At 50.5% G+C, this 23,930-nt stretch overlaps 1 protein-coding gene across 1 annotated transcript in view; it reads right to left on the bottom strand.

Moving 5' to 3' along the window:
• PCNT (pericentrin) overlaps nt 1–23,930 on the bottom strand; it is a 124,292-nt gene that overhangs the window by 38,908 nt on the left and 61,454 nt on the right. The window contains 11 exon segments of the mRNA XM_033232676.1: nt 6,280–6,432; nt 7,033–7,203; nt 9,249–9,455; nt 10,927–10,947; nt 11,052–11,168; nt 11,675–11,904; nt 17,654–17,866; nt 18,286–18,448; nt 19,420–19,652; nt 19,966–20,108; nt 22,718–22,869. Of these exon segments, the coding sequence (XP_033088567.1) occupies nt 6,280–6,432; nt 7,033–7,203; nt 9,249–9,455; nt 10,927–10,947; nt 11,052–11,168; nt 11,675–11,904; nt 17,654–17,866; nt 18,286–18,448; nt 19,420–19,652; nt 19,966–20,108; nt 22,718–22,869 (1,803 nt within the window).

Here is a 23,930-nt window from a genome sequence, read left to right as displayed (position 1 = left end):
CTGGGCCACAGAGTGAGACTCCATCTCAAAAAAAAAAAAAAAAAAGCCTTTCTGAAAGACTTGAGCAAACATTTTCCCCACAATATGGATGGCAAATAAGCACAGAAAAAGATGCTGATGATCACTAGTCATTAAGGAAACACCCAACACTAGGATGTACTACTATGTATCTACCAGAATGTCTAGGAAAAAAGACTGACCTCACCAAGTGCTGAAGAGAACGTGGTTACCTAGAACACTCATCTATTGCTGGTGGAATGTAAAACGGTAGCGCAACTATGGAAAACAGTTTGACAGTTTCTTTTAAGTAAAAGATACACTTACACATGAATCGGCCAAGCATTCAGATTAAGTATTGAACCAAAAGAAGTGAACATTTATTTTCTCCCAAAAAGCTGTGCATGAAAGTTTACGGCAGCTCAATTCACCACTGCCAAAACCTAGAAATTATCCAAATGTCCCCCAACGGGTGAATGGATCAACAAACTGTGGTCCATCCAGACAACACTACTCAGCAACTAAAGAAACAGACATAGGCCACAGGATGCACCAATTTCAAGTGCGTTACAACACCTGACTCAAAACAGAATTCCAGAAAGGAAAACAACAGGCCTGAGGAGAGGCCCGTGGGTGGGTGGCCAGAGGTTGGAAGTCGTAGATGGGCTGCCATAAAGAAACAGCACTAGGAAAATTTTTTGAGTGATGAGATTGTGGTGATTATTACAGGACTAAATCCTTTTTTCAAAATTTATAAAATTGTATACCAAAAAAAAAACTGATTTTATTATGCACAAAGTTGAAAAACAAAAAAAGAAATTGTTATACTAAAAAATAAGAAGTATCTATAATCCATGACCTAAGGTTCTATCTGAAAAAGCTAGAAAAAGAAGAGAAAATAAACCCAAGGTAAATAGAAGGAAGCCAACAATGAAAATAAGAGGAGAAATCAAAGAAATAAAGACAGAAAAGTATCAGAGCCAAAAGCTGATTCTTTGAAAACATCAACAACACCAATAAACTACTAGCTAGAGAGACTCAAGAATAAAAGAGAAAACACAAACTCACTAATATCAGGAATAAAAGAAGGGCCATCAGCATAGAACTTGCAGATACTCAATGGCAAGTAAGGAAATGGTTAGTAAGGTGAACAGTTACAAAATGAGAAAGTATAGGCTGGGCAGTGGCTCACGCCTGTAATCCCAGTTTTGTGAGGCCGAAGCAGGTGGATCACAAGGTCAGGAGATCAAGACCATCCTGGCTCACACAGTGAAACCCCATCTCTACCAAAAATACAAAAGATTAGCTCAGCATGGTGACACATGCTTGTAATTGTAACCCCAGCTACTTGGGAGGCTGAGGCAGGAGAATCACTTGAACCCAGGAGGCGGAGGTTAGAGGGAGCCGAGATCGTGCCACTGCATTCCATCCTGGGTGACAAAGCAAGACTCCACGTCAAAAAAAAAAAAAGAAAAAGTATAAACTTCTTTATGCAAAGCAATTTGACAATTTTGATGACATGCACAAGTTCCTTGAAAAACACGACTTATCACAACACGAAACAGAAATCAAATACCTCAGTCGATTAAAGAAAATGAATTCATTATCATAAATCTCTCTAGATACACAAACTCCAAATGGCTTCATCGTTGATGCTATGAAAACATTCAAGGAAGAAATCCAGCTATGTGAAATAACCTCTTTCAGAAAAGACGGGGGGTGAAAAAATTCCCAACCTATTTTATGAGACTACCATAACCTTCATACCAAAGCCTTAGGAAATACTGCAAAAAAAGGCAATTACGGACCAACATCCCTCATGAACACAGATGCAAAAACCATTAACAAAATATAGCAAATCAAATTCAGTAATGTATGTAACACATGAAGAGGGCAGTACGTCACTACCAGGCATGGTTTATCCTAGAACTGCAAGGTCAGTTTCATCTCCAAGAAATAAATCACTCAAATAAAGTTAACCCTATTCGTAGAATAAAAGAGAAAAATATCATCACTATTTCAATAGATCCAGAAAAAGCAAACTAGAAATGTAATGGAACTTCCTTTATCTGATAAAAAGGCATCTGTGAAAATCCTAAAGCTAACATACTTAATGGCAAAACACTGGCCACTTCCCCGTAAGACAAGGAGCAGGGCAAAGATGACTGCCCTAGCCAGTTTGAACTTTGTACCAGGAGTGCTAGACATTGTAATCAGAGAAGGAAATAACAAAAATTGGAAAGAAATAAAACTGTCTTTACTTGAAGATGATGTTATCTTATACATAAAAAGCCCTCAGGAATCCACAAAATACTACTAATATACATAAACTGTGCAAGGTAACAGCAAGGCTAATAGACAAAAGATGTATGTGTATTCATGGTAAACTACTAGATAATTATTTTAAATCTCATTTACAATCGTGCAGAAAGCCTAAAATATTTAAGGATAAATTAACAAAAGACGTGTGACACCTCTTTATTAAAACCTATAGAATAAGGGAGAAATGGCAAAATTAAAGAAACATCACTAACCCCAGAGTTAGAACAAGCAACAGAGGAAGGGAGGGCCCACGTTGAGGATGAGGTGTTAGGGTGGCTAGAGCCCCGGAGGACGGCAGTACAGACCAAGTGACAACAACCACGACCCCGCCAGGGAGACGGGAGCTCTGTTTCCCCACAAACCTAAGACACTTCTAGAAGATGAACATCTTCACTGACATCAAATGGGGTAGAAAACGGCAAACGTCGTGTCCTTGAAAGAACTGGAAACCGAACAGAGTCAAACCTTTACATGGAATTTTACTTTTCTTTATTATATAAAGCAAAATAAAGTAACATCCACACCTTCACAAAAAATTAGGAGAATTACAGAAAACAAAGGATGTACAAATTTGCACATATCTGGAAGAAAAATCCCACAAGAAAATATTGGGGATTGTCCTTATAAAGCCTTCAATTCCTAATGGAACTAAAATACCGTCCTTAACATTTAACTATTTTTAATATATTTTTCATTATATAAAATTATAGTTACATGTCAAATTCTAGAGAGCACTATAGACAAATAATACAACTTCTTTTGAAAAGTAATCAATGGTTTTCAAAGGCATTCTTTTTTTGAGAAGAGTCTTGCTCTGCTGCCCAGGATGGAGTGCAGTGGCGCAATCTTGGCTCACTGCAACCTCCGCCTCCTGGGTTCAAGCGATTCTCCTGCCTCAGCCTCCCAAGTAACTATTAGAGGCACCGGCCACCAGGCCCAGATAATTTTTGTGTTTTTATTATAGATGGGGTTTCACCATGTTGGCCACGTTGGTCTCGAACTCCTGAGCTCAAGTGATCTGCCCGCCTCGGCCTCCCGAAGTGCTGGGATTACAGGCGTGAGCCACCGTGCCTGGCCATAAAAGGCATTCTTCAATGTAACCCAAAAGGATATTTTTTAAATTTTTGCCAAATATACAAGATACCAACAGACACTAAGACAGATAATTAATATCTCAGTAGCCTCTGTCACAGGGAAATTAAAAGTGACAAATTGGAGACAAACTTCTTTTTACTTCTATGGTCCCCTCCAAAATTATTTTTTTTGGGCAGGGTCCTGTTCTGTCATTACAGCTGGATTACAGTGGCATGATCACAGCTCACTGTGTTCTCGGTCGCCCAGGCTCAAGTAATCTTCCCACCTCAGCCTTCAGAGTAGCTGGTATTATAGGCGCATGCCTGGCTAAACTTTTTTTAAAAATTTGTAGAGATGGGACTCATTACGTCACTGTCCAGGATGATCTCTAATTCCTGGGCTCAAACGATCCTCCCACCTCAGGTTCCCAAACTCCTGGGATTACAGGTGTGAGAGCCACTGTGCCCGGCCATAAAGTTAATTTTGTGTTTGAGACAGGGTCTCGCTTTGTTGCCTAGGCTGAAGTGCAGTGGCATAATCACAGCTCACTGCACCCTCCATCTCCTGGGTTCAAGTGATGCTCCTGCCTCAGCCTCCTGAGTGGTGTGTATCACCCTACCTGGCTAATTTTTGTATTTTAGTAGAGATGGGGCTTTGCCATGTTGTTTAGGCTGGTCTCGAACTCCTGAGCTCAAGTGATCCACCCTCCTCAGTCTTCCAAAGTGGTGAGAATACAGGCGTGAGCCACCGTGCCTGACTGATAAAATTAATTCTGAAAAGTATTATAAACATTGTATGAGGAAACAGAAGACTGTCATCCTGGAAAGCCAAGGTCCCAGTCAATCACACCCAGACACTATGAGGACTTTGTGCAGGAGACGCAGGCAAAGCCAGAAGCATGAGAAGATCCCCTTCTCCCCCAGCCTCGCCGAGGTAAACCTGCTGTGCCTGGAGCTGCTCACTCACACACAGGATCTCCTCTTCTTTGTTGTGCAGAAATGCCGGTGGAAATGGTAATAACAACAACCATATCAAAACAGAGCCAACAGAACCTTACTAGGGAAATATTCTACTGACCCTACAGGTATGAAATGTCCTAATTAAATAAGCCTACAGTTTTAAATTGGAAAAATGGAAAATCAATTTGAAAATGTTTGTTTATTTGTTTTTGTTTTTTGAGACAGAGTCTCGCTTTGTTGCCCAGGCTGGAGTGCAGTGGCCCAATCTCGGCTCACTGCAAGCTCCGCCTCCCGGGTTCACGCTGTTCTCTTGCCTCAGCTTTCCAAGTAGCTGGGACTACAGGTGCCCGCCACCACACCCGGCTAATTTTTTGTATTTTTTATTTTTTGTAGAGACGGGGTTTCACCGTGTTGGCCAGGATGGTCTCAATCTCCTGACCTCGTGATCTGCCCGCCTCAGCCTCCCAAAGTGTTGGGATTACAGGCCTGAGCCACTGTGCCCGGCTGAAAAACCTTTCTGTCTAGTTTTCTTATGGTCGTTTAAAAATAAACCAATAAGTAAATAAAGTCCTCTCTGCTTAAAATGACATATTAGGCTACGCAAGGTAGCTCATGCCTGTAATCCCAGTACTTTGCGAGGCAGAGGTGGGAGGACCGCTTGAAGCCAGGAGTTCAAGACCAGCCTGGGCAAGAGAGTGAGCCTCTATCTCCACCAAAAAAAAAAAAAACCAACATTTAGCCAGGTGTGGTGGCGCATGCCTGTAGTCCCAGCTACTGGGGAGGCTGAGGCAGGAGAATCGCTGGAGCCCAGGAGTTTGAGGCTGCAGTGAGCTATGACTGTGCCACCCGGGCGACAGAGGGAGACCCTGTCTCTAAAACAAAGTAATAATAACATAAATAAATAAAACGACATATTCATTTCGATTTCAAAAATCAGTTACTGCACTTTTCGAGGCAATCTGTCTCAAAACCATCACCAAAAAGTAGTAAAATGAGCTCTTATCTGTTTCTCATCTTATTAACGAAGGAAGAGTTCACACAGAAAGAACTGCTCATCCCCAGGATCAACCTAAAACTCCCTTTTACTCCACACAGGTTAGAATCATTCACATGTAGCCTCGGTGAGAATCAGACATAAATGTCACCACCCTCAACTGTCTCCCACGCTGAGTTCATTCACTGAGCAGGGGCCACGCTGGCACCACACACAGGATTCTCCCACGCACAGGATTCTCCCACGCTGAGTTCATTCACAGAGCCGGCACCACGCGGGCACCACACACAGGATTCTCCCACACACACGATTCTCCCACACGCACAATTCTACACAAGGTCTTTCAAGGGCACCTGTGAAGTTATGAACGCTCTGCAATTTTGAGTATCATCTCTATTATAAACAGGCTGGTTGTGGTTTTCTTTTTTGCTTCAAAAGCACAGCTACGTTTAAAATAATAAACCTTAAAATAGATATTTTAATATACACCTACTATGTACCCACAAATTTTTTTTTTTTTAATTAGTTTTTAAAATATTTTTCCCATCATGCCAGTGGGAAGAGACACAGTGAGTGGCCACTTACTTAAGTCACCTCCTTGAGAAGAGCAAGCCAGCAATAGCCCAGCGCCTCTCACAGCCCCAGGGCGCTGCCTTAGGGAAAGGCCTCTCCTCAGATCCCTGACTATCAGGGCTGCAATCAGAAAGCAGTTTGGGGCAGGGGTCGCAGGCTCCCCACTCAAGATCCCTAGAAAGCTGCTTCCATGCACATGTCCCCAGGCAGAATCGGGCGCTCTCTGCAGCTGTCTGCCACATGGGGCCATGGGTGTCTGTGAAGGCCAGAGACTCGCGTCCCAGACAAGGGTCCTGGCAGCCGCTCGGCACTGGCGTAAGCAACATGAACTCGGCGTCCCGTGGACCTTCGGTAGCTTACCTTCGAGCTCACGTTCTCTTCCTGAAGCTCTCCGAGGCGGACAGCAGTCTGGCTGTTCTGCATGACTAATTTTAAGTTCAGATGTAGTATTTCTTCATTTTTACTTTCTAAGTCACCTTTCATCTTCTCGAGTTGTTCTTTCAAGTCCAAAACCTTTCATTAAAACAAAAGAAGTATTAAAAGTCATCTAATATTCTACTGATACTAATAATTAAGAAATTATTAAAATAGCTTTGAGAGATTTAAAAGCACATGCCTAAGACAGTTATTACTACCCTGTACCCATATCCACATATAAATGGTAAAACTGCAAAAAATACATAGTGGTCAGGGCTGGGCACAGGGCTCACGCCTTCAATCCCAGCACTTTGAGAGGTTCAAGCAGGCGGATCACCTGAGGTCAGGAGTTGGAGATCAGCCTGACCAACATGTTGAAACCCTATCTCTACTAAAAATACCAAAAATGAGCCAGGCGTGGTGGTGGGTACGCCTGTAATCCCAGCTACTCGGGAGGCTGAGGCAGGAGAATCACTTGAACCCGGGAGGCGGAGGTTGCAGTGAGCCCAGATCGCGCCATTGCACTCCAGTCTGGGCAACAAGAGCAAAATTCTGTCTCAAAAAAAAAGAAAAGAAAAGAATACACAGTGGTCACAAGCCCGTCGCCTGCGTTATCTGGACATCGGATCTGCCACAGAGAAGCTCACTGGACACTAACCTGGGGCTGATAATCCCATGACTCCACTCCGTACTCACCTCATTCTCACGCTGCAGGAGTGCGCTCTGTGTCACCTCTAACTGCACTTCTGGACCCTCAGGAGGGCTGCCCGGAGGAGGCTCGGGGCAACTGCCTGCATCTAGTGTAGACTGCAATGTGGACGACAGAAGTAAGCTACTCATCTGCTGTTTCTTTAACAACTCTTTATCCTGTTAAAAGAAAAAAAGGAAGTCTATTTTAGGCAAATACTTGGGAATTCAGTACCTCAAACTGCTGCCTGTTAAAGCACAGACCATCTTCAGCTGTGCCTGAAGCAGAGCCGGTGCACCTGCACGCACCTGCACTCAGTGAGGCACCAGGCAGCACTGCTACCCAGAACCCAGCCACCTCCCAGCAGGGCCTGCCTGGTGCAGGACGCGACCCAGAGCCACAGCCTGTGCCCGAGTCCACTGTGAGAAATTTATCTACAGTAATATTCACCAAACTATTACCAATATTTTCAACACTGACAAAAACTGGCCAAAAAAAATAGGGCAATGGCTGATGGTATGCTCATACAATGAAGAGTACCGGCCTAGAAAAAACTTTTCAAATAATATTTAATATGACGAAAATGGTCACAATACATTACATGCGCAAGAGCATGACATATAAAACTGCATACACAGTCCAAATTTCACGAAGGGATAAAAAGACATTTTCTAGGCCGGGCGCGGTGGCTCAAGCCTGTAATCCCAGCACTTTGGGAGGCCGAGACGGGTGGATCACGAGGTCAGGAGATCGAGACCATCCTGGCTAACACGGTGAAACCCCGTCTCTACTAAAAACTACAAAAAACTAGCCGGGCGACGTGGCGGGCGCCTGTAGTCCCAGCTACTTGGGAGGCTGAGGCAGGAGAATGGCGTAAACCCGGCAGGCGGAGCTTGCAGTGAGCTGAGATCCGGCCATTGCACTCCAGCCTGGGCAGCAGAGTGAGACTCCGTCTCAAAAAAAAAAAAAAAAAAAAAAAGACATTTTCTAACCCTGGCATCTACTAAGCTCAGTAAACGTTTGCTGAGTGAAGGCAGAAGGAAGGGGTGAAGCCGCCCTGGAGCAGGTGTCACTGAAACATGAGTGGTGGCCGGCCAGGGGGACAGCTCCACTCCAAGTACAGGTGACGTTCAGTGGTCCTCCCTGCGACAGCAGAACGGAAACACGTCAGGGCTTCAGGTAAGGCCCCGACTTAATAATTCTCATCAGCACTTATAAGAATCAGACACACTTGGCTGGGAGCGGTGGCACACACCTGTAATCCCAGCACTTTGGGAGGCCAAGGTGGGCAGATCACCTGAGGTCAGTAGTTCGAGACCAGCCTGGCTAACATGGTGAAACCCCGTCTCTATTAAAAATACAAAAATTAGCCAGGCATGGTGGCGTGCGCCTGTAATCCCAGCTACTCGGGAGGCTGAGGCAGGAGAATCGCTTGAACCCAGGAGGAGGAGGTTGCAGTGAGCCGAGATTGCACCACTGCACTCCAGCCTGGGCTACAGAGTGAGACTTCGTCTCAAAAAAAAAAAAAAAAAAATCAGACACACCTGAGAAACACTCCTCTCATCTGTGTCTGAGGCCAAACTACCAATTCTAAAATCAAATTTCTTACTGAGCCTCACTTTTCAAGTAACCTTTTAACCTCATAAAAGTCAGCTGAATTCCTTTTAGCTAAATGCTCACAAAGGAGGGCACAGCCTACCCAGAAATGCAGACAGGCAGCCATGAGATGGCCCACCTGGCTCAGTGCTCCAGGCCCCTCTCTAAACTCTCAGACACAAACGAACACACGGAACACGGGAAACACCAGCAATGCAAAACCATCACTGGAGATCTTTTCACTGGGAGCTGACCTAAGTTCCTGAACTCAACTGAAATAATTACAAGGGACTCTCATCAAAGTATTTAATAAGGTATATTTTTTTAAACCTAAAATCTTAAATGTTTACTTCATGAAATATTAAGAATAAATTCAGAGTTCTTGAGACATAAAGAAATGGTATAAAATCCTCCAGCAAATAAAAGCAACAATTTCCAGCAAGGTCAAAGTACACTTCCTACCCAGTCACCAAGGACTTCTGCTTCTCCCCAACACCCGTGTTTCTGGTGCAGACGTGGTGGCTGCGAGGGACAAAGGACGCCCTGCCTGTTCCTGCCAGTTCAGCAATGAAGCCGTGCCCCAGGGACGCCTCGCCGCATGCCCGACCACGATGTGGAGACGCGTTACCTGCGCCAGCTCTTTCACAATGTTCTTCTGTTTTTCCACTTCTTCCTGGAGCTCGGCCACTTTCTTCCTGATGCTGATGTTCGTCTCCTCCAGATGTTTAATTTCTTCTTCCTGCCTCAACACTTGTCTATCTGCTGACTCTTTCTGTAGAGCCAATTCATTAAATTCATCCAACTTTTCTCTCAACTTCTGTTGTAACAACTCAACCTAAAACAACAAAAAATGCTTGGGGAATACAATAGACTGTTTTACAAAAACCCATCTTCCAAACAAAAAAGTACCCAAAACCATAGAAAACAGATGCCCTATGCCCTCCCCCAGACCCACAGGGAGACCCGGACCCACAGGCTGCACAGGGAGACCCGGACCCACAGACCGAACAGAGAAACCGAGACCTGGGCAGCACAGGGAGATCTAAGGAAAGTATAGGGTGATGCTGTGTTAAGGTCATTCTCTATAATACAGAATTTGTTAGGAAAATGAAATTTATTCTTTTTTTTTTTTTTTTGAGGCGGAGTCTCGCTCTGTCGCCCGGACTGGAGTGCAGTGGCCTGATCTCAGCTCACTGCAAGCTCCGCCTCCCGGGTTTACGCCATTCTCCTGCCTCAGCCTCCCGAGTAGCTGGGACTACAGGCGCCCGCCACCTCGCCCGGCTAGTTTTTTGTATTTTTAGTAGAGACAGGGTTTCACCGTGTTAGCCAGGATGGTCTCGATCTCCTGACCTCGTGATCCGCCCGTCTCGGCCTCCCAAAGTGCTGGGATTACAGGCTTGAGCCACCGCGCCCGGCGGAAAATGAAATTTATTCTGACAGAGAAGAATGGAATACTCTCGCCGGGCGCAGTGGCTCAAGCCTGTAATCCCAGCACTTTGGGAGGCCGAGGCGGGCGGATCACGAGGTCAAGAGATTGAGACCATCCTGGCTACGATGGTGAAACCCCGTCTCTACTAAAACTACAAAAAATTAGCCGGGCGAGGTGGCGGGCGCCTGTAGTCCCAGCTACTCGGGAAGTTGAGGCAGGAGAATGGCGCAAACCCAGAGGGGGACCGTGCAGTGAGCTGAGATCACACCACTGCACTCCAGCCTGGGCGACAGAGCGAGACTCCGTCTCAAAAAAAAAAAAGAAAGAAAGAAAGAATGGAACACCCAGCCACAGAAACAATGAACTATGGCTACACTCAGCAACCTGCATCAGTCTCCAGAGTCAGGCTCAGTGAACGGCGTCAATCCCCAAAGATGACAGGCACACTTTACACATCAGGATGACGGCAAAGTCTTAGAGATAGACGACAGACGAGTGGTTGCCAGAGAAGGGACAGCAGCAGGGCCATGACCAGGTACACGAGGGTCCCGGGGGGCGGAAGGCGCTGCAGCGTCACCGGCTCCCTGCCCATACTGTCTGCAACGCTGCGTTCCGGCTCTGCAGGTGTGACCTCTGGGGAACCACGTGCCAGGCACAAGGGATCCGAGTCTTACCTCTTACAACTGTGTGTGAATCCACCATTAATTTTTTAAAAGAATAAACGAACCTACCAGAGCTTCCTCAGACATGAGAAAGCAGATAGCTGCAGCCTAAGCTAGAGCAAGAAAAGCGAGTGGGCAGTAGGACAGTCCCAGCAACCGCAGGGGGAACCTGGGCGCCCGCACAGGGAGTGCCCATCTCGGTGACGCCTACTCACCTCTCCATCCAGCGGCGCCTGCTGCCGAGTTCACGTACATGGAAGGCAAAAATTTTAAGAAAGTTAAAGCTTAAAAACACAGTAAAAGACAGCAACCAGCGGCACTGCACGCTGTGCTGACTCACCTGGCTGTTGTGAGGGCCCCAGGGCTGTGGCTTGGCCACCTGGCGGAGCTGCCCCTCCAGCCTCTGAATCTCTTGCTGAAACTCCTCACGTTCGTGCTCCCGCTCAGCGGCCTGCTCCTGGGAGGAGAGGCAGCGTGTTGGGACCACCCCAAGGGGGCTGGCGTGCCCCTTGCAGCGAAGGCCCACCCAGGCTTCCACTGCACGTGCAAGTACAACCGCCCAGCAGCTCAAGACTCCAAATATCCCCCTCGTCACAGTCACTTTGCAAAATGAAGTTAAGAAAAACAGCCCTCTGCGTGGAACACAGAGGAACGTCCGAGACTGGTGGGTGGAGGACAAGAGCCAGTGAGAGTCGCAGCACAGGCCAGCCTGGGCCCCAAGGGATGCCCAGTGAGAAGGAGCATGGCAAGACCATGGGAGGCGGCCCTCAGAGGCCTGTGCCACAAAAGGTGGGCAAGAAGACACCCACCAAGCGTCAGCGACCTGGGCACACCTGTGTAGCAGGTGTGGGACGCCCTCTTCAACATTCTACTGCAGAAGCTTACGTAACCATCTGGAAAGAAGTTCATGCTGTAATGGCAACTTTTAGTGATGCAATAAAATGTATTCTTCAGAATTCTTACATCCATGAATTGCCGCTGGTTGCGCAAATGCTTGTCCAGAGACGCCACCTGCTGTTCCAGGGCGGTGACGGCCTCCGCCTGCTTGGCACACCCGCGATGCTGAGACACCTGTTCCTCTAACTCAGACTCTAAAATCTTCATCTGGGAGAGCAGGGCTGAGCGGTCCTTCTCAGCCTGCTTCCTGGTCTCCGACTGTTCTCTGGTCAGATCCTGCACTTCCTTCCGGAGAGCTAAGGATGCAAACACGACAGACACGGGGAAACCCCCGCACCTCAGAGGCTGGCGCTGTACTGAGAGGGAACACGACACGTGCACCTCCTGATGGTGACTCAGTCAAAGCCCACCGAAAATGAAGTCACATGACTTCGGGGTAAAAAGCCCATCTTTTAAAACAAAATTGGCTAAATTTTTGAAGCCTGAGAAGAATACTTCTGAGTGACACGTGGGTGATTCTCTAGGAATTCTGTCTTCACTACACCCTCCCAGACAGAAACACACGACTAAGCCCAGTCCCAGCAGACGATGGACGGTGCTGAGTGCCTGGGGTTGTGACGTGTCCACGGGAAAGGCAAATGTCTCATCGGTAAATCAAAAGCGAATCTAGGTCGGGTGGGGTGGCTCACGCCTGTAATCCCAGCACTTTGGGAGGCCGAGGTGGATGGATGACTCGAGGTCAGGAGTTCGAGACCAGCCTGGCCACCACGGTGAAACCCCATCTCTACTAAAAATACAAAATTAGCCAGACATGGTGGTGCACGCCTGTAATCCCAGGTACTCGGGAGGCTGAGGCAGGAGAATCACTTGAATCTGGGAGATGGAGGTTGCAGTGAGGTGAGATTGCGCTGCTGTACTCCGGCCTGGGTGACAAAGTGAGACTCCTTCAAATAAACAAACAAACAAACAAACTGGGTACCACAGTTTAAATTTCTGTCCCCTCCAAAACTCATGTTGAAATTTAACTGCCAGAGTGATGGTATTGGAGGAGCCTTGAAAAGGTGATGAGGCCGCAAGGGCTCCACCCTCACAGCAGTTTTAATGCCTCAATAAGCGGCTTTGGGAGTGACTGTCCCCCTTGGCCCTTCTGCCTCTGCCCTGTGAGGATCCCGCCCTCCACTCCGGAGGATTCAGTGTGCAAGACTCTGCCTTAGAAGCAGAGACTGGTACCTCATTAGACACCAAACCTGCTGGCACCTTGACCTTAGACTTCACCACACACCGAACCTGCTGGCACCCTGACCTTAGGCTTTCCAGCCTCCAGAACTGTGAGCTACAAATGTGTGTCTGTGATAAATCGCCTAGCCTCAAAAATACTCTTCTAGCAGCACAACCAGCCTAAGACCTGGGGTGGGGAAGCCCTGGCCCAAGTGGAAACCGCAGATGAGAAAGTATCTTGGTAAAAGGGGCTCTCTGCTGCTGAATCCCAAAGTCTCTATTTTATTATTCTTACTTTTGAGATGGAGTCTGGCTCTGGGATTATAGGTGTGAGCTACCACTCCCGGCCTGAATCCTGAAGTCTTTAAGCCATCCAAAAACTAAAATATTAAATTCATTCATGTTAACTGACATTTCACCAGCTTCCAAAAAAGCATTTTGATTGTAAAATTGTTAGTCTTTTTTTTTTTTTTTTTTTTTTTTTTTTTTTTTTTTGAGACGGAGTCTTGCTCTGCCGCCAGGCTGGAGTGCAGTGGCCGGGTCTCAGCTCACTGCAAGCTCCGCCTCCCGGGTTTACGCCATTCTCCTGCCTCAGCCTCCCAAGCAGCTGGGACTACAGGCGCCCGCCATGTCGCCCGGCTAGTTTTTTTTGTATTTTTTAGTAGAGACGGGGTTTCACCATGTTAGCCAGGATGGTCTCGATCTCCTGACCTCGTGATCCGCCCGTCTCGGCCTCCCAAAGTGCTGGGATTACAGGCTTGAGCCACCGCGCCCGGCCTAAAATTGTTAGTCTTTTATCACAAACTATCATGACCAATGCAAGCAACATTCTCAATAAATGTTCACGCCACTGTCAGCAGTAATGGTGACTCTGCTGTAAACATGCTGCTGTGGTAATGCCATTCACAGCCCGAGACGTGCGGCGCAGCCCAAGGGCAGCTGCTCCCCCGACTGCACTCCCTCGCCCTGGACATGACGTGGGCTCTGCTTGGCCCAGAACATCACCATCTTCAGGGCCAAGGGCGCTCGGCCACGCACTGGGGCAGGGTGCCTGCTGACACGCACGCAGACTCAGAGAGGCACGGGAGAATCACAATCCCAGCTGGCGGAGCAGGTGACAGCACGCTGAGCAGGCACAGGGGATGCGGCGGGCCCAGGCCCTCCTGGAGACCAGAGCAGGGACCCAGCTCAAGAACAGCTACAACTACCACAAGGCATCAGTTCCTGAAAAGCAGCACAAACTGTAGCTTAGGCACTGCAGTAACCACCGTTAGAGAAATGCTCCTGCTTTGCTGGGGCATTAAAATGGGACAACTCCACCCATTTGTATGAATGTTGAAGATTAGAGTGTTGCTGTATTTACTGTTTGCCACAGAAGTTCTGAAGGATTTTTCTTTAGTAAATAATTTGCAAAATCCAATGCAAACACACAGCACATCACACAGAAATCACTTGTTTGTCTTTACAAACCTGAGTCCTTGTGTGCTGCAGTGACAGCTGTGCCTACGAACAAGAGTTTGCATTTACTGGTGGAAACGGAAACGTGCAGCTGAGAATGTGAGAGCTAGAACCAGTGACGACAGCGTCAGCAGCAGGGCTCCGAGCAACACTGCTGGCCTTGAACAATCTCCAGACTCAGCGTCCCCCACGCCCACACTGCCTGTGCGGCTGCAGGCCCACCGACTTTTCAAGGAGACAAAGACAACAAAAGGGACAGACGGCAACACCTGAAGAGCCACAAAACACCACACCGCGAGGGGCATCACGCAACATGGCGAGGCAGGGCTGCGGCGCGCAAGGGCCGAGTTCACGCCGCTGTCAGAGCCTAGGCCCTGCCGGGAGCATGCTCAGGGCTGTGGTGGGTATGTCGGTAGCCGCCGCAGAGTCACACAACTGCAGAACCAGGGTGAAAGGAAAGAAAATAAACCAGAGTGAGAAACTAGGGCAGGGTTAACAATGTCAAAATGAAAGCAAACCAAGAGGACCCCAGAGAAACGACGAGAATTTCCCAGTGACAAAACAGTCAGCCTGAGCCTGTGAAAGGGCTCCATGAGATCCACTCCCAGCATGCCAGGTGCCTACCACTGCAGGGCCCATGGTGAGCCTCAGTTTCAATCCTGGGGCCTGCAGGGAGCCCAGCCAGGCTGTGGACAGGGCCCACATCCACGTGTCCCAACACTCCCTGGTGGGCCAGAACTCATGGCAGGAGGTGAACCAGACGCAAAGCCGCAGAGGGGCCACCACAGCCTTGGGAAGAAGCCCCATGGTGCTCAGTCCATGTGCTCAGGCCCAGGGCACAACACAGGCACCTGACACAGGAGCGCTGGCCACAGGGCCCAGGCCTCACTGGGCCGTTCAACAGTATGCAGGCCACACACCCCTTTATCTGCCAGGAGGCCTGACAAATGAGGTGACCGGCTGAAGTCCAAGGGCTCGAAGCAGTGAAACACCAGGTGGTCTCCCCTGGTGGAGTACGGCCCAGCTGCCAGCTGGCTGGGCACGAAGACACTGGAAACGGGGCAGCAGAGTTCACAGGGAGGGGCCTGACCATGAGGCTGCCCCCGGACAGCAGAGGGCAAGCAGAGAAAGCACCGTGAGGAACAGTGACAATGGACGCCCCGATGCAACAGCACTGCCAGGGAAGAGATGCAGGCCCTCGATGCCGAGAGCAATGCGTGACGTCAGAGACGCTCCTGAAAACACCCTGACACATCCTGAGGAGATGCAGGAAAACGAGGGCCCCAAAGGGAAAGAAACGGGATCTTGAGTCGTGTCTCCAGCAGCACTTCACTGGCAGAGGAGGGCACCTGAAGAGACTCCAGGCCCTCGTGGCCCTCAGGGTTCCCCTGCACTCCCTCTGTGGACACACGGACCACTGGGGCGACAGGGCTTAGAGGCCATGGGGAGATGACACTGACCTGAGCCCAGCAGCAGCCAACACCGCAGGGAGGACTTCACCGCTGGCCAAGGAAAAGCCAGCCTGGAGCAAGGTCAAGCAGGCAGGCGAAAAGGAAACACAAAGAGCAGCAGGAAGGGCCTAATGCCAGGAGGTGCGGCAAAAAAAAAAACTTGGCTAAATGGACCAAAAGAAGATACTCACAGATACGCTTTTTAAAAAGAGTCATGAATATGGTATCCATACAAGGCACAACTAAAACAGAATGTTAAAAAAGACTTAAAATAAAAGGACAAGAAAAGATACACAAGGGGAAAAACCCCAGACTAATCCTTCACCATCAGAAATTTATATAAAACATAGAAACGGGATAAATGGGAATGACAGAAATAAACCAAGAAAAGGAGAAGACCAAGAGTGGGCACAATCACAGGCACAGTTTAAAACATCCCGTGGGTCCAACGTCTTCCACCTGGAAAACGCTTCCTGGGCCAAAAATTACAAGCTTGTGGGACCCAGATGTCAACATGAGCACCACAGGTGAAAAGGCTGGGGCACCACCAGGAGGCACGACCTGAACCCCACATCCTGTGAAAGGCAGCAAACGTGTCCGAGAGCGTCCAACCCAACGAAGGCAGCAAGAAACCATAGGAGCTGGCCGGGCACCGGGGCTCATGTCTGTGATCCCAGCACTATGGGAGGCCGAGACAGGCAGATCACTTGAGGTCAGGAGTTTGAGACCAGCCTGCCTAACATGGTGAAACCCCATCTCTACCAAAAACATAAAAAATTAGTTAGGTGTGGTGGTGCGCACCTGTAATCCCAGCTACTTGGGAGGCTGAGGCAGGAGAATCACTTGAACCCAGGAGGCGTAGGTTGCAGTGAACCAAGATCATGCCACTGCACTCCAGCCTGGCGACAGAGCAAGACTCCGTATCAAAAAAAAAGAAAAGAAAAGAAACCATAGGAACAAGAAATCACAGGAACGAGGGCAAAAATCAGCAAGACAGAAGACAGCCAATGAGAATGGACACCCATATCAAAAGTTGGTTGTCTGCTAAAGAGAAAAATGTAAATAATAATAATAAATGAGATTTCTGAATTGGCTGAGGTGGTGCCTGCGATGCCCCGGCTTCTAACTCCAATCTGTGTTCTGAAGGGATGACCCCGAGGCCACAGCCATCCTGGAAGGAACTTTTGGAGAAGCGAAGGCCCCTCTGCCTCCCACGTGCCTGAGATCCATGAATGCAAGGCGTCTGCGAGGTGGCAGAGTGGGCATGTGGGCGGCAGGGCCAGCTCGGTGTGAGCTGGAAGGGCATGGGGAGAAAGCCGGAGTCAGAGGCAGCGACCGGGGAGGCAAGGCACAGGGACTGAGGGCGGACGCCCTAGCCCTGCGAAAAGCCTTTCCTCGAGCTGAACCAGCTACTGAGGACGCAGTTCCCTGCAGGCTCGAGATTTTAAGCTTGTTTTGACCATCTTCATTTTAAATACCTTTGAGAACAAAATATCTAAAAATCCGAAAAGATACAAACTAATACTGTTAAAACTATGTTTTCCGAATGAGGGTTAATGTCAGGCACTTGGTTATTTTAAATGAAATTTTAAAGTAGCTCTTGTTTGCCGCACTTGGCTCTGCCTCCAGCTGCTGCTGTTGGACTCAGAACCCCTCGTTTTTCCACCTCACAGAGGTGGGGACCCTCCAACCAACAGGACCAACAGACAACCCGCCTTCTCTGAAAGGGTAGCAAAGCCAGGGGATGCCTCACCTGATCCCGCACAAGCTTCCCATGCCCAACATTCCATGAGAAGCTATGTGCTGGTTTACCCCTGACCCTCTAGAGACAATGAGCGTCCCTGGGAGCTGGGGAAATCGTGGCAGCTGTATCCGCACCCCACAGCTTGAACCGACCTCCATATCCCGCACTCCTTACCAGCTTCTCTGGCCTCGGCGTCCGTGGCTGTGGCCTCCCCCCGGCTCCACAGACGGGTGCACTCCTCCCTCAGCACTGCCTGCTCCTGGGCCGCCTGCTGCAGCTGCCGTCTCAGACTCTCCAGCTCCAGGACCAGACGGTGCTCAGAATCCTCCTTCCCGGCCAGTGCCTCCTTCAGATCTGCCGTCTCCACCTTGAATCCCTCGAGGGTGCCTTTGCGGGAGACACAGATACCCTGACAAAGCCAGTCCCGGGTGCAACTGAGGACAGCTCGGAGGGACGGGGCCGCTGCTCGGAGGGACAGGCAGGGCCTGCTCGGAGGGAGGGACGGGGCCGCTGCTCGGAGGGAGGGACAGGGCCTGCTCGGAGGGAGGGACGGGGCCGCTGCCCCCGAGAGCAGCAGAGCTAAGAGCCAGCAGCTTCCAGGACCCAGCTGTAGGCCCCCAACAGCCCTGCTGGCCACAGCAGCTCCCAACCACCCCGTTCCTCCCAAACCATGGATGCCTCCCGCTGTTGGCTTTGTTTTTACATTTCACTGTAAACCCCTATCCCAAAGGCTTCCTTTCTTCGGTGAGGCCGGGCCTGCTCCCGATTCCTGTGCTCCAGGTGCCCCGAGGCCTCGTGCTGCTCACCCTGCGTCTTGTGCAGCTCCAGCGCCAGCTCTTCCTTTGCTGCACTCTCCTCCTTCAAGCACTCCAGCAGCTCCTGGTGCTTCCTGACAACCTGTGCTGTCTCCTCATTTTTAAAACTAAATTCTTTTTCAAAACGAGAATGAATTTGTCGTGCTTCTTCCAGCTGTTAAAATACATTTGCAAATCAAAACTCCAGATCAAAAATAACATTTCTGATCTGGATGTAAGCCTACATTAAAACCAACAGAACGCCACTTCTACCCCCAGACCCTTCGGGCCGTCACCACCCAGGCAGGGCCAGGCCAGGGTGATGGGACCTGAGCGCATCTCAGCCACCCTCCAAGACACTGTGGCCACGGTCTCCAATGAGCACCTCTCCCCGGCCTCCCAGCTCAGCCCTGGGCCCCTCTCCCTTCCTCCAGACACTCCCCTGGCGACTGTGTCCAGTCTGGGGCTCCCAGGCCATCTACAGGCTAAGAGACCCATAGTAACCTCTGAACTCAAAAGTTAGCACAAAAGAATTTTTTTTTTTTAAGATAGGGTCTTGCTCTGTCACCCAGGCTGGAGTGCAGTGGTGCAATCACGGGTCACTGCAGCCTCAGCCTCCTGAGGAGCTGGGACTGCAGATGCTGCCACTATGCCTGGCTACCTTAAAATGGGGTCTCGCTATGTTGCCCAGGCTGGCTCAAACTCCTGGGCTCAAGTGAACCTCTTACCTCAGCCTCCCAAAGTGCTGGGACTACAGGAGTGAGCCGCTGTGCCTGGCTGAAAAAAGGATCTTTGATTGCTTTCCACGTATTCCTATTTAACATCTTTTCTAATTGTCTAAAATGTTCTAAAAGGATTTAAAAATTTTCCTCTCTTAGTGATAATCTCTAAATATGAAAACACTCCACGTGGCATTGCAATAGTGCATGAAGTAAAGGAAATGGGCCTGTTTATTATCCAAATTAAACAAACAGATTCTCTCATTCGTAGCAAGCCCACTTCCTCAAGGATCTGGTTCAGAAAAGCTTCCTCCTTGGGGAGAAACCCGTGTGAATGTGGTTGGCACTGGCATCCACCAGGCTCGTGTGGCATCATCAGCTACTCGTTGTACACTTCTCCACAGGACCCCGGGAGCCTGGGCCTCACCTGCCTGCTGGAGTCCAGGGCCATCTCCAAGAGGCCGTCCACGGCCAGGCTGAGGCTCTGGAAGACCCTCCGGATGGGCTGCTCACATTCCCGCACGCTTTCTGGGCTCATGAGAAAGCTTTCACGCATGTGGCTGCTAATTTCAGCCACGGAAGACATCTCTGCACATTCAGACAAAGTTCTGTCCAGCTCTGGGAGGGCGACATCAGACCACGTCTCCTCCAGCGCCGGAGCTACAAGAGGAGCAGACGCCGGCACAGGCGGCTCAGCGAGCAAGCTGGCCGCAGCCACAGCAGCCACGACGACAAGGAAGCCACAGAACTCAGAACGCCGCCCCAGCTGAGACAAGACAGCGCCATGTCTACAGGAGCTGGCAAATTTAGCCCAGACCCCAGCCTCGGCCTTCTGTAAGTGCGGGAACTAGCAAGAAACCAGGACAGCAGCGCTCCCGAGAGCACTGCCCAGTACAGAGGCTCCTCTCAGAGAGCTCCAGGCCCGCAGAGGGCCTCAAGCACAGGGCCGGGCGGCTGGTCCCGGCACACTCACCTGCCGACAGGGCCAGGCCTGCGCCCGCGTCATCCAGGCAGAGCCCCACGCGCTCCCCGATCCGGCTCCTCAGGGTGATGGCTGCTCTCAGCATCTCTCCAAACAAGCCCAGCAGCCTGCGCAGGGCGTCCTGGAGGGCCCCTCTGAGACAGGAAACACCCATCATCAGGCAAGCCGGTCACAGCGTGAGAACCCCCACCCAGGACGCTGCTGCGGGGCCGCCCACCAGTTTGCACACCTCAACCCACGGCTGCCTGTCCCCATGGGGCCAGAAGACATGATCCTCGTGCCCGTGTGAGCACAGGAAGCTGAGGCCACAGACAAGACAACCACATGGAGCCCATTCAGGGACACGGGCTTCCTAGGTGAGGTCTTCCTGATGCCATTTCTGATTTGTAAAAGTCATCATATTAGAACACAGCAAACTCATCCTGCAGGTGTGCGATGTGGCCGCACAGCGTGAATCACCCAGGAGCAGAACAAGCTCTGTCTCTCCCCTGGAGCACAGGCTGCACCAGCCGGCCATTTTACAAGATGTCTGTCCAACACCACGTCACGCCTCAGCCACACGTTCACAGGAGTAGCGTGGCGGGAGGAGCATGGTGTCTCCCAGCCTCTCTCTAGGCCTCGTGCACGTGCAGTCTGGGATGCTTCTGTTTTTTTTGTTTGTTTGTTTGTTTATTTTTGAGATGGAGTCTTGCTCTGGTGCCCAGGCTGGAGTGCAGTGGCATGATCTCGGCTCACTGCAAGCTCCACCTCTCAGGTTCACGCCATTCTCCTATCTCAGCCTCCTGAGTAGCTGGGACCACAGGCGCCCGCCACCACGCCCGGCTAATTTTTTGTATTTTCAGTAGAAACGCGGTTTCACCGTGTTAGCCAGGATGGTCTCGATCTCCTGACCTCGTGATCCACCCGCCCTGGCCTCCCCAAGTGCTGGGATTACAGGCGTGAGCCACCACGCCCGGCCGGGATGCTCCTGTTCTTACACACAGGGGCTCCTGAGGCCACAGGCCCCTCTACACCTCGCTCCCTGCACTATGGTTTAGGGGCAGCCCTCCCCACTGTGACACCGCTGAGGACAGGCACGTTGACCCGGTGCCTACGCAGCCAGCCCTCCCTCTACTCTGTTCACAGCTCTGTCCCCAGAGAGCCCAACCCTGTGGAGCAGATCATGAGGACTCATTCGTGGGGACTGTCAGGTGAGAACAGGAGGCAACGTCGTGCAGGCCCCAAGGAACCCGGGACTCTGGGCAAATAACAGGGAGGGGGAGTCCTGAGGAGGGGCTTGAACAGAGAGAATGCCACCTGCTCCCTGGCACACTTCCATCCCCCAAAATGCCCAATTCCTGCAGGCATCAGGGAGTCTGCTGCCACCCCACCTCAGGACAGGCAGCCCCTCCAGTGTCCAGGGACTGCGGGCTCACCTCTGCGCCCCTCATGTTTAGAGCCTGGGGCTACCCCGCCCACCACCCACCTCTGCACCCCTCGAGTTTAGAGCACACGTCACCCCACTGGCCTCTGTGCCCCTCGGTTTAGAGCCCTCGCTCATTCACTGACCCGGGTGACTCAAGAGTCAGCACCAAGCTATGAGGCACCCACAGCCAACTGCTAGAGAAGGCAAGGTCCTCACAGAAAAATCACAAAACTTGATGAAAAGAACAAAGAGAGACCTGTACAGACGGACAGACCCGCAGCAGGACAGACACTAACGCTCCTGAAACAGCCGTAAGCTCAGAGGGTCCCACCAGCCCAACCGGGTCTCCCGACCCTGGGTGGTCTCCAGAGCAGAGCGAAACCAGTCCAGAGCTTCAGGACACAGCAGCACAACCCAGAGGCCTCAGGCAGGGACACGCCAATGGGAGCAGCCAAAGACCCACACAAGTGGACAGGGAGGACGTGCAGCCACGGGGAGGCTGCGTTTGCCAACACGTTGCCAAGTCCACTGCCTAGACAGGTGCAAGCAAGAACAACGGGAGAGCTGCAGGCTCACCCCAGAGTCACACAAAAGCAACACTTAAAACCCTGTGAGATGACCTGGGAAAAACCTACATGGTGTCAGAGCAGCAAACAGTTTCTCAAGACCCCAAACAAGATAAAAAGGCAGTCGAGCCTGTGGGACAGCATCACTGCAGGTGAGGAGGCACCAAGGTGGGATGCGGCCCAGAATCGTGCGCTCAGGGGAAGCGACCCGTTGGTAAGCAGGCCCACAACCCGCCCTGGGAGAGCCCTCGGGGTTGTGCTCCCCAGGCACAGGCTCCCAGCGGAGAAACGAATGGACAGGGCAACGGCCTCTGCTCGGGCCAGTCTCAGAAACACGCATGACAGAGAGAGACACATGAGGCATGACACTCGCACACAGTCCAAAGCACAGGAACCACGAGACATGTGGGCCTGCACCCCACACCGGGGACGAGAACACACTGCAGGGACGCGGACACCAAAGAGGAGGGGTCGGGCTCTGTGTGGGAGATAATGGCTGGTTTTAATCTGGCCAGATGAGGAAATGAGACACAGCAGGCAGGGTGGGAGGAGGGAATGGGGGCTGGGAGATGAGACACAGCAGGCGAGTTCTTCCCAGTGCTTACAATCTTTCTAAGTGAGAGGAAGAAGGAAGCCAGGTCCCCATCCACCAGGAGCCAGTGTGCACGGTGGACCAGTCACGCAGCCAGGAGACGTGGGGACCAATGGCATCCACATGACCCAGTGGGTGCTGGCAGCCACAAGGCAGCCTCGGTGCCGAGCACACACTGACCTTTCGCTGTGGGACAGGTCGACATCGGCCTTGAGCATGGAGAGGAGGTTTGCGCCTTCTCGGTTCTCCCGCTCCCGCCTCTGCTGCAGCACCTCCAGCTCGGAGCGGCACTCTTCTATCTCGTGACTTAAGGATAAAACCTGGTCTTTCAGCTATTGGGAAAAATGGTTAAAGCTTTAGTTAAAACAATTTGGTTAAAAGTAAATGGCTGAAAGGGACTTTCAACATAATTTCGCTATTCAAGAGTCTGACTTAGGACTTTGGCGACAGGGTGAAAGCACTTCGGCACATTCCTCAACTCACAGCGCCTTGACTGACAGCAGTCGAGGCGTGGCCCCAGCACAGGCCGAGGACCATCTGCACATTTAGTAAAAATACAGCAAAGGTGAACGAGGTGCTGATTAAAGATGAAAATTATTGATACGGTTTTTCCTCCATTATTCATCATTTACAAAAGAATACACAAACATCTCCAGGTGGAATCTGAGGCAAGGCGAGGGAAGGGGCCAGTTCATCAGAGATCCACCGCTCAAACAGCAATGTGAAATAAGTCACTGTATTTGGTCATTCACAAAAGTCAGTTGCCAGGCAGGCAAAGATCTCTCTTTCTGAGACAGGGTCTCCCTCTGCTGCCCAGGCTGGAGTGCAGTGGCACAATCACAGCTCACTGTAGCCTCAATCTCCAAGGCACAAACAATCCTCCCACTTCAGCTTCTTGAGAAGCTGGGGCTACAGGTGTGTGCCACCACACATGGCTAATTTTTTCATTTTTTGTAGAGACAGGATCTCCCTATATTGTCCAGGCTGGTATCGAATTCCTGGGCTGGAGTGTTCCTCCTGTCTCAGACTCCCGAAGTGCTGGGACTACAAGTGTGAGCCACGTGCTGAGGGAGGGCGAATGGGGAGTGAGAGTCTAATGGGAACAGAATTCAGTTTTGCAAGATGAAGACTTCTGGAGATGGACGGTGGTGATGGCTGCACAACACTGTGAATGCACTTCCGCCACTGAATATACAACACTGTGAACATGCTTCCACCATTGAATAAGCACATCGTGAATGCACTTCTGTCACTGAACGCACAACACCGTGAACGCGCTTCTGCCACTGAATAAGCACAACACCGTGAATGCACTTCCGCCACTGGATACAACACCATGAACGCGTTTCCATCACTGAATGCACACTGTGAAATGTGCTTCTGCCACCAAATA

This window comes from Trachypithecus francoisi, unplaced genomic scaffold, assembly GCF_009764315.1.
Source record: "Trachypithecus francoisi isolate TF-2019V2 unplaced genomic scaffold, Tfra_2.0 Lachesis_group14, whole genome shotgun sequence".
NCBI classification, from domain to species: Eukaryota; Metazoa; Chordata; class Mammalia; order Primates; family Cercopithecidae; genus Trachypithecus; species Trachypithecus francoisi.
The sequence above is the reverse complement of the archived record's forward strand: the minus strand, read 5'-3'. Positions and strand labels throughout refer to the sequence as shown.